This window comes from Pteropus alecto, unplaced genomic scaffold (genome assembly GCF_000325575.1).
Source record: "Pteropus alecto unplaced genomic scaffold, ASM32557v1 scaffold131, whole genome shotgun sequence".
Lineage (NCBI taxonomy): Eukaryota > Metazoa > Chordata > Mammalia > Chiroptera > Pteropodidae > Pteropus > Pteropus alecto.
In genome coordinates this window covers 8,898,940-8,909,851 of record NW_006434709.1, presented here as the reverse complement: position 1 = coordinate 8,909,851, position 10,912 = coordinate 8,898,940, and the positions used below count along the sequence as shown (strand labels likewise).

The following is a 10,912-nucleotide window of genomic DNA, read 5'->3' as shown; positions in this document are numbered from 1 at the left end:
CAGTCCCCCCCTCCCCCCCCACAGACACACACTACCCCCCGGGACCAATAAGCCGAACTGATAGTACAATATTGCCCTCTACTGGACTCCACTAGTAAAGAACCTAAAAGAAGGAAGGACTTTAAAATGTTTACTTTTAAAAGGACTTAATGGAATGCTCTTTTCCCATAAATGCAAGTTTAGCCTAATATAGCATAAGTCTAGGTTATTCATTTTGTAATAATTTTAGTGTAGCACTAACTTAATGTGATATAGAAGTTTAGAGAAAGCAATCATGAATATAAGAACAAAAAAACAACTACTGTAATAAACGTTTTTCTTAAAACTATATAGGATCTTGGAGTTGAACAGGCTGAACAAAGTCTCTAGTCTAACCAACTATATGGTGTACATCTTCCTTCTATCTATCTGCCAAGTAGTTGCCCAGCCTTGGCTTAAACATTCTGGTGGTAGAAAACTCAACATCCCTAAAAACAAGTCTATACTATTCTGGATAATTCCTTATAACTGAAAATTATTGTCCTTCTGATTCTACCTCTGTAGTAGAAAACCCCTCAAATATTTAAAAAGAGTAAATTCATCCCACTAAATCATCTATTCTCCAAAGTATCCCAAGTTCCTTCTGATGGCTCCTGTGACCAGGTTTCAGATATCTCCACCATTTTGAATGCACTCCTCTAAATGTATATTCATTTTCTATTGCTGCTATAACAAATTACTGCAAACTTAGTGGTTTTAAACAACACAAGTTTATTTCACAATTCTTTAAGTCAGAAGTCCAACATGGGTCTCATCAGACTAAAAAGTATCAGCAGGGCTATCTTCCTTTCTGGAGGTTCTGGACAAGAGAACCCATTTCCTTGCCTTTTCTAGCTTCTAGAGGCCACCCATATTCTTTGACTTATGACTCCCTTTCATTATCTTCAAAGTGGGCAACATCGCATCTCTCTGACCATTCTTCCATAATCACATCTTCCTCTGACCCTGAACTCAGCATGGAAGGTAACTTTTGAGGATTTGTGTGACTAGGTTGAGCCCACCAGATAGTTCAGGATAATCTCTCCAACTCAGCATCCTTAATCTTAATTACACTCACAATCCTCCCTTTTTTTTTTCATTGATGGTAACAGATTCACAAATTTCAAGGATTAGGATGTCTTCCCATTTGTCCTTGTTCCTTGTAAAGTAGAATGTTCATTCTGAATATGCACTCTAGGAATGGCTGGCACTGATAAAACAGGATTGTTACCTTCATCTTTCCAGACACTATACTTCTAATATCTGGACTAAAATCCAAAGAGGTTATCTACATCACACTCCTAATTCTTATTGGACTATTAACTAAGACCCCTAAGCCTTGTCTATAAACACAGTTTTTAAACTATTTCTGCCTCATCCTTTATTTGGCAGTTTTTCTAAACCCAAGTATAAGAATTTATTTATTCCTATTAAATTTCATCTCATTAGATTTTCTCTATTAAGATCTTTTTTGGATCTCAATTCTAACTCAACCTATCTACTATACTCTCAACTCTTGTCATGCACATCTTCAGTGAGTGTTCCCATTATATTATCACTGATAGAAATCATGACGAGGACAAGGTATGCAAAGAGTCCTGCAGCACTTCAGAAATCTCTCTGAAGTTTTGTGATTCTTAAATTTCTATGTGTACATGAATTGTCGAGGGGCTTCTATGCCCTATCCCTAGAGATTCTGATTTAGGAGGTCTGAGACAATGCCCAACAATCAAGATCTATCCCCAACTAGATTTCAGGTGGTCGATCTGCAGAGCACATTTGGAGAACAATGTCCAGTTCCATGCCAATCATTAATCAGCAACTTTTGGGTCTGGCTAGTCAGGGACAACCCACCCAACAGTGTTCACATCCTGCTCACATTTCCTGCCATTTTTGGGAAGTTATCATGAGAATATAGTCAATGACTAGCTGAATTGCAATCACACTGGTCCTACTGTATTTCCCTGCTCTACCAGTCCTGCTATTTGTAAAAGAAATGATGCAAACGTGATTTGTTCTTAGCGAACCTGTTCAGTGTGTTGACAATCAAGTTTTTCTTATTCTCAGTGCTCACAATTTATTTAGTTCCTAGAGATGTAGAATCTTGCCAGGGTTTTAGTGTCAAGCTTACCAGTTGGTAGTTAACAAAACCACCTTTACCTTTGGAAAATTAGAACTGCCCTTATCTGTCTTCAGTTATTTGTAAAATGTGCTATCTTTTAGAAGCTCTCAAAGATCATGGACAGCTGGAAGTTCTTTCTGAATCTAGCCTATAATGTAACTTATCTAGGCCCAAACACCTGAAGCCATCTAAGAAACGTCATCATGTGGAGCTTTCATTCTTCCTTACCAATGATTGTTCTACCCTTTTCAGCTGAAGATCATTTTCCTTGACAGAAAGGAAAGAAGCAAATATGAATTTCAGAGTTCTGCTTTCTCTATCATCCATTGGCATTATACTATTAGTTCAAAATAGCAGATCCACCCCCTTTTTAACCTCTTTGTTGCTCTAAACATAACTTTAGGTGCACCAAGTCCTCCTTAGCAATTCTCTCAAGTCTCTACTCATTAGAGGTTTTATTTTCTAGTTGCTATTCTTACAGATCTAAGCCTTTTTACATTTACATTAATTTGACTTAACTTTTCATCTATCTATTTTTTTTTTTAAATTGATCTCAGGTTGGCGAAAAATTTAACTGTTGGAGTTGGATAATACACACATAGGGATTCATTAGGCTAGTCTTACTACTTTAAAATTTTTCCAGAATAAAGTCAAATGTGTCTATATATATAAATACAAATTAAATACAAATGTTTATGTAAATAGAAGGGAAGGAGAAGGTGGGGGGAAGAGGGAGATAGAGGGGGGCGGTATTCTCTATCGCGAAAAATTTAACTGTTGGAGTTGGATAATACACACATAGGGATTCATTAGGCTAGTCTTACTACTTTAAAATTTTTCCAGAATAAAGTCAAATGTGTCTATATATATAAATACAAATTAAATACAAATGTTTATGTAAATAGAAGGGAAGGAGAAGGTGGGGGAAAGAGGGAGATAGAGGGGGGCGGTATTCCCTATCTCGTGTTCATTGGGAAATATTTTTTCGCCCTCAACTTTTATTGCTTGGGATAATTTGGTTTTAATTAAAGTCTGAATTTCACTTTCTCTGTACTCCCTAATCTTTTTAGTTTATCTTCCAGCCCAGATTCCTGGATGCTATTTTTCTTTGCCTTTTCTTTGGACTGCTTGAAATCCACCTATCAAAAGTCTAGGAGATATTATGCCTGTTTCTCCCTTCCTATCAGCAATACAAATTTTAAAAGGTTGTCAATTTTTATTTAGGACTACATTAGTTCTCCCATTATCTTTTAGAACAGTGGTTGCTCTAAGTGTGTTCCTTATACCAGCAACACCTATTATCACCCCTGAACTTGTTAGAAACACAAATTAATAGATCCACTGACCTACTGTAACAGAACCTCTGAGGATGGGGACTGGAAAACTCTCCAAATAAGTCCTATGTATATTAAAGTTTGAGAACCATTACTTTAGGAGAAGAAACTATTCCAATTCAAATGCTGTCAGACAATGTGCTTTTAACCAAATGTGATTTCTATCAAGAGCCTAAATACCAGGAGTCCCTCATGGTACTGTATACATTAACCTTTGTGACTATTTTATGTCTGCAACTCATCGCCTCTTCCCTTGGCCAAGGGCCACACAGCAGACTTTGACTTCTGTATCTATCTCATTTCTCTTTTTTTAAATTCTATTCTAGATGGTGTTCAGCATCTTTCCACTCAAATAATCTTGGATCTCAATGCAGGTATATAATTTCTTGCCCTATCACACTATTATATCTATCTTTTAACAAACCTGAGTCTCTTCCCAGACAAGAAAAAGCTAAAGAAGTTCATCACCACCAAACCAGTATTACAAGAAATGTCAAAAGGACCTCTTTAAGAAGGAAAAAAAGCCCCATAAATATGTATAAAATGGCAATAATTATATACCTATCAATAATCATTTGAATTGTAAATAGATTAAATGCTCCAATAAATTACATGAGTCTAAGACTATAGCTAAGAATGTTGTGACTGACACATAGGGTAAGATATTGAAATCAGAAATGACAGATTTGTTGCCAGCACAAACAAGTTAAAGAGCTTTTTAAAAATATATAACATTCATTTATAACATAATATAAAAATTTTAAGAATGGCCATTATTTTGAAACATTTTGTTAGAAAAGAAATCCTGATCAGTCGTAACAGTTTGGGTGATTATGTCTCTAATTAGTTTAGAAGGAAATATACATACTAAACCAATTTTATTTTTAATTATAGAAAACAGGCTTTTTTTTTGTTTTAATAAAGAAAAATTAAAATGATCCAGCCTTAAAATATTGTCTGAAATTCAAATACTAGGATTAAATACACAGACTAAAGTAAGAAATAATAATAAAAAAAGTCAAACAGTGAAAAACAAATACCATGTGATTTCACTTATACATGAAATTAAAAAAAAGTAAACAAACAAGAGAAATTCACAGATTCAGAGAACATTTTAATGATTTCCATTAAATGGGAAGGAGGTTGGGGGAAAGGTAAAAAGGAGAAGGGATTAAGATATGCAAATTGCTAGTTATAAAAACAGTCATGGGATGTAAAGTACAACACAGAGAATATAGTCAATAATATTGTAATAATTACATATGGTGTCAGATGAGTACTTGACTTATTGGGGTGATCACTTTGTAAGTTATATAAATGTTTAATCACTATGTTGTACACCTGACACTAATATAATATTGTATGTTAACTGTAATCAAATAATTTAAAAAGTTGTTTTTTAAAATTTAAGTCTCATGAAAAAGACATCCTTGCATTCTTATATTCAAATGGTAAGTCCAATCCAGCAAATTAAGATAGTCATGAGATATTTATTACTCTCCCTTATAATCTCAACTTTATTTTATCATTCACATTTTGTATGCTCTTATGAAGATTTTTGAAGCTTCTAAGTACTACCTCCAGCTAAGTTTCCATATTCTTGTCTTTTGTGAATCTCTCCATTTATACTGCCTCCATTTATTCTGCTTACTAAGTCTTACTTGATGTCTAACACCATTTCATCAGTTAAATTGCTCATTTGTCTCCTCTTTAGTAATATTGTCTAAAACTGTCCTAACCAGATCAGCTGGTTCCTAGGAAAGCAAACACAGGATATACTCCATCCCTCCCTTCACATTCTCTCAAACTCAGTAGAAGATTATGATAATTATACTAACTGCAAGCTTTTCTTCTTAAGCTTTTAAATCAATGTTTTTATAATAATGATAAATAAAAACTATAGATATAGTAAGAAAGGGATTTATAGGGCCAGGAATATGAAGGGGATTAATACAAACTTAATAGTTTGATTTTTCAAAAATGCTTTACTTGAGGTCATCCCTTTCCTTGGTTCTTTTGTAAGCAGAAATATAATACTAATATGATGATAAAAATTATTTGTTTGCAAATCAATATATTTGTGATTATATTTTTTCCTCTTTAGAAGTGGAAAAAAGCTGACTCAATTGTATATTCCACTCTGAATTATGAGATAATTAACACCAATCAATTCCATGTACAAATTAATATGTTTATTCTACACACAGATGAATAAGTTCCAAGTTTCACAAGTTTTAAGTTTAAAGACCACAATGTAGAGGAAACATATCATTAACGAGGTTATAGAATTTATATTCAAAATCCAAGATTATTTTGAAAATATATAATTTATTTAAATTGGGATGTTTAGTAAATAAGTTAACTGATTTGAAAAGAAACATATCCAGTCTGGTTCATAACATATCTCAACTCCAAAGAAGTAATAAAAGACAGCAATAAAAGAAAATAACAAAACATAATAATAAAAGATCACAAAGTAAAACATAAGCACAATTTGCTGAGAAATCTGGGTTGTGAAACTAGTATATGCATATAAAACTGCATACTTTTTAAAATAATTATTTTTTAAAAATAAGTGGGTAAAAATTTACTATTCATTAACAAAAAGGAAAACAATGAGTCACTTAACATCTAAACTGTAGAAAGGATTAATTCCCCAATAATTAAAATAGTCACTTATTACTGCTAAATAGTTAGCTGTTAAATCAGTTATAAAAAGTAAGTAGAGTTTAAGCAGAATAATTCTATTTTTTAAAACAGCATCTTCTATTTCTATTATGGAATATAAATACTTTATAAGTATTCAATAAATATTAAATTAATATTGTCAAAATCATTACATAAGTGATAAATATGGACAACATAAATTTTAATGTAAAAATATTAACTTTGAGAGGAGTTTGGTGGTAAGATGTATAACCATACTTAGAAAATATACAGTTGACACCTGAACAAAGGTAAAAGGCACCCACCCTCCCCCTGCACAGTCAAAAATCTGCATATAACTTTTGACTCCCTGAAAACATAACTGTTGACCAGAAGCCTTATCAATAACAAACAGTTGATTAACACATATTTTATATATTACATACTATAGTCTTACAATGAAGCTAGAGAAAATAAAATATTAAGAAAATCATAAAGAAGAAAAAATACATTTACAGTATTTATGAAAAAAAAAACCCGTGTATAAGTGGACCCTCACAGTTCTAACCTGTGTTGTTCAAGGGTCAAATGTACTTTTTATTTTTGTTACCCAAACCCTGCAACTTTTTGAGTCATTCAGCTTTTGGAAGTCTGTTTCTCTCTACCAAAATTGGACCCTGAAGATGACCTATCAATGATAAATGCTTTGATAATCGACTACAAAATGACTTTAAGTGTTTATAAACCTCAGTATATCATAATCATCCCCTTTATTCTTCCATTTGCTCAGTTATATTGTCCTCAACAGAAGTACTTAAAATCATTCTATTCTTTTCACTTCTCAGCTCTTATCTATCATTCAACTTTCAGTCTTATATCAATCTTTAGTTTTTTAGGGGCTAATAAACATGTTCACCCAAAGAAAGTGCCAGTATAGGACACAATATTCTGGTGTTGCTTTGGGATTCTTAAGGAAAAGACATCTTATACATATAAATAAATGGATATGTTTAGAATTCATTGTTATAATTTGAGATTACAGAGGTCATTCTCCCTATACTTCTTATAATAGTATTAACAAAGATAGTTTTATCTTTTCATGTCAGTTTTGACACACAAGAATGTTACACTAATGACTATTATTATTTTTTTCACCAAGAAAAGAAAAAAGTCAAACAAACATAAGGCTATTTCCCTTTTTACCATTGACTAAATGAGGTGCCACCTTTTTATATTTTACTCCAGAAAACAAGAAAGTTCATCATAATTGAAATGACCCTAGCCTAGGACTATTATAAAATGTATACATATGCCCCAGAAGATCTGGAGTCTCGATCAGATCTCTTTCTCTGACTAACGTGCCTCACACAGAGCTAATTCTCAATGAATGTCTGCTACTGAATGACCTTCAAAAGAGATGGCAGCCCTGTGATGAATAAACTAACTTGAATTAGTAATTCCTTTTTTCATCCATTCACTCAACATTATCAAGCAGCTATAATAATGTATTGCTTTCAATCATTCAATAAGTACACAAAATGTGAAAACTATTATATGGTAAGGAATATTTCTATATCCCTATTTTTTAAGAAACTTCAAGTGTGTACTTCACATGTAGTTTTATGGATGTAAATGACCTTACCTCTCTTACAGATAACTGTGGTGGGAAGGAGACTGAAAATACCAAGTTGTTGAATTCAAATCCAGAGGCCTCAACCTTTTGGCACACCTAAAAAAGTATCACATAAAAATTATTTTATTACATAAAAAAGTATTATACAAATTCCCAGGAATTACTAAAAATTTTATACTAATCTTCATGACATAAATTTTTGGTCCAGGAGATGACATGGCAAAACTTCCAAACTTTAACCTTTCAATAAGAGAACTCTCACAAACATCCTGAATTCAAACATTTGCTAACAATGACCATGAAGACTGATATTACCAAAGCAGCCAGGACTCACCTGCAGAACAATCTGTTGAATACCCAAATAGTTTTCTATTAGGTTACCTCATAATTTAAAAAAGATTTTAAAATAAAGCTAATATGGTACTCTTGACAGTTGGAAAGAAAAAGCAATCCCACATTCAATTATGTACCTTCCAAAGTGCTGTAACATCTGTCTTTTCTAGACACTAATAGGTTGACTCCAACTCCTTAGCTATGTAAAATAGCAAAGGGAAAACTGCTATAATTTTTCTTCAATTGAATAGCACTCATGACCGAAATACATGGATGGGTACATATTTCATTAATTTGTAGATATCATGTTGATAAAAAGGTAATTTGAGATAAAAAGGCTTTTTTTTTTTAAATGATCCATTGATGTGAAACAAGTTGAAATGAATGGCATCATTCCTTCAGATAGAATAATTCTAGGCCTTAAGATCGAAAATCTCTACATAATTGCACATATAATAACCAAAAACAGATTATTTACCTTTTTAATGAAATCTTTCTCACAGAATCCTTGAAGAATTCCTAGGCATACATTGCATACATTTAAACTTGAGTTTTTGGAAGCGATGCTTCCATCTTCAATAATGGAGACCCTTCCCTTTCCATTTTGACTCAGATTATCAATCCCATCAATCCCATCTTCTAGTTCTTGTAGTCGAATTTTCTTGGGAGGTGGATTTGGAACTTCCAAAACTAATTCATCTTTTTCAGTTTCCAGAAATTTCTGTAGTTCATTGAGCAACTCCTGGAAAGTTAATTTTAAAAAAAGTAATAACCCTAAGGGTAAGACGAAGCATGAAAACAGGAGTGAAAATTATGATAGATCACAGATTAATACAATGTTGATTTATATCAATTCTGGAGCAATAAACTAATTTTATTAGCCAGTGTTGGCTTTCTGGGGAATTTAAAAGAGAATTACCCAATTCCTGTAATAAGTGTGTGAATATTGTTCCACTTAGATCAGTGAAGCTAAAGTCCTAAATCTGAGGCAGAAAGTTTCCAATAAGAAATTTATGCATTTGGTTTGTAGTTAATTGTGGGGTCAATCACTTGCTAACATCAATTAAAAAAAAAAACAAAACACCACACCTCAATTATATTAACAAGTAGAAATACAAACTGAATTTCCATTATTGCTAAGATATTCAGTAATCTCACAATCACTAAAATCTCATAGGTACAATATTTATTTAATGTAAAATCTGAAAAATTAGAGATTAGAAGTCTAATAAGTAAAAGTAATTTTAAGACAATTTACTATACAAAAGTAAACAGATGCTGGCAACACTGAAATTTGTCAACTTAATTACAAACCATTTATATGCATTAGTTAAAAAGAAGCCCTCTACTACATTCTGGTTTGCCTAATTTCTGTCAGAATGTTAGAAGTGGCATTCCTTCGAAAACATTTTCATTTTGCACACATTCCATTCATCCAAATACTCAGAGGACTTTGTCTAAATTAAACAGGCTTTATTATTCAGTGTTGAATAAATATCCTTTTCAAATGCACTCAGATTACAATTTAGTGACTCTCAAGGGAAAAATCTATCACTCAAACAAATTTAATTCAGTTTATTAAGACATTAGCTCTATTTTATCTTTAACAGAGAAATACTCATACATACATACACACACAGGTATATTAGGACCCACACAAATATGTTTATTATGTAAAATCTATGTCAGTATAACACAGTACATATAAATGTATGTGTAGTTATATGAATAGAACATATCAAAATTTAAGTACATTTACCAAAAAAATTGTCTTCAAATAGTTTCATGTTTATTTACATTAAATGATACAAACGAAAGTTGGTAACACTGTCTCTTTATATATTTTATATCTTACAACATGTATAGAATAATAAATTATAATGTGTTTGGAAAAAATGTGCAAGGAGAGTTACACAAAACCAATCTTATTACTTTATAGTCATAGTGTGTATAAATGAATATACACACATATATTAATCATCACAGCATATGTACCATTTCCAGTTTTCAAAGTGTTTTCACATACTTTATTAGATATTGTCCCTTAAAATTCTGTGAGGTGGATGTTATCATCATTCCCATTTACAGAGGAGAAAACTGAAGATGGAAAGTGGTGGAACTGGGATTCAGATCCATGTCTTCTAGCTCCAAATTCTAGGCTTTGGATTCAGACAGACAGTTCATATCCTAGCTTGCTCACTTAATAGCTGTGTAACTTTGGGCAGGTTGCTTAACCTCTCTGTGCCTCAGTTTCTTCATCTGAAAATAGAGACAATCATATATGTACTTACCTAATAGGTTACTATGAAGACTATATGAGAGCCTGACATATAATAATGCCTTATGAATGTTAGATATAATTATTTCCAAAATAATAGAAACAAATAATACATAGGAAAAATGTTGTTAAAAACTTTAAGAAACTGACTGTGCATGTGTGTGTTCATATTATTTATATAGTGCTATATATATACACACACACACATATATATATAATTACTATCTGCCTCTGAAAAGAACATCACTATTAGAATCAAATATATTTCACAAAATGTTATATATTTTAGGTGAAAGTATTCTATTAAATGTCAAAGCTCTTTGTACATTACCGAAAATTTCAAAGATCTCTGTATATTTTGTTATTAATAGCAGTAAATGATTTTAATAGCATTTACTTCTAGAGAGTTGCAAATACCTATCTATAAGTAATATAGAAAGCAGAAAAAAAAAGGCAATCAAATCCACAATGCTTCCACTTAATAGAAGATCTCAGGGCTATCAACCCCTCTTGATATATCTTACTGATATCTGGTGAGAAGCACTATT

The 10,912-nt window shown here is 32.0% G+C and overlaps 1 protein-coding gene across 4 annotated transcripts in view; it reads right to left on the bottom strand.

The window, feature by feature from the left end:
- PUS10 (pseudouridylate synthase 10) overlaps positions 1–10,912 on the bottom strand; it is a 58,131-nt gene that overhangs the window by 43,618 nt on the left and 3,601 nt on the right. For all 4 annotated transcript variants that reach the window (XM_015587568.2, XM_015587566.2, XM_015587567.2 and 1 more), the window contains exons 3-4: positions 8,565–8,828; positions 7,763–7,849 (exon numbers count right to left, since the gene is read on the bottom strand). In XM_015587568.2, coding sequence (XP_015443054.1) covers positions 7,763–7,849; positions 8,565–8,828 — 351 coding nt within the window. The remainder of the gene's footprint in view (positions 1–7,762; positions 7,850–8,564; positions 8,829–10,912) is intronic.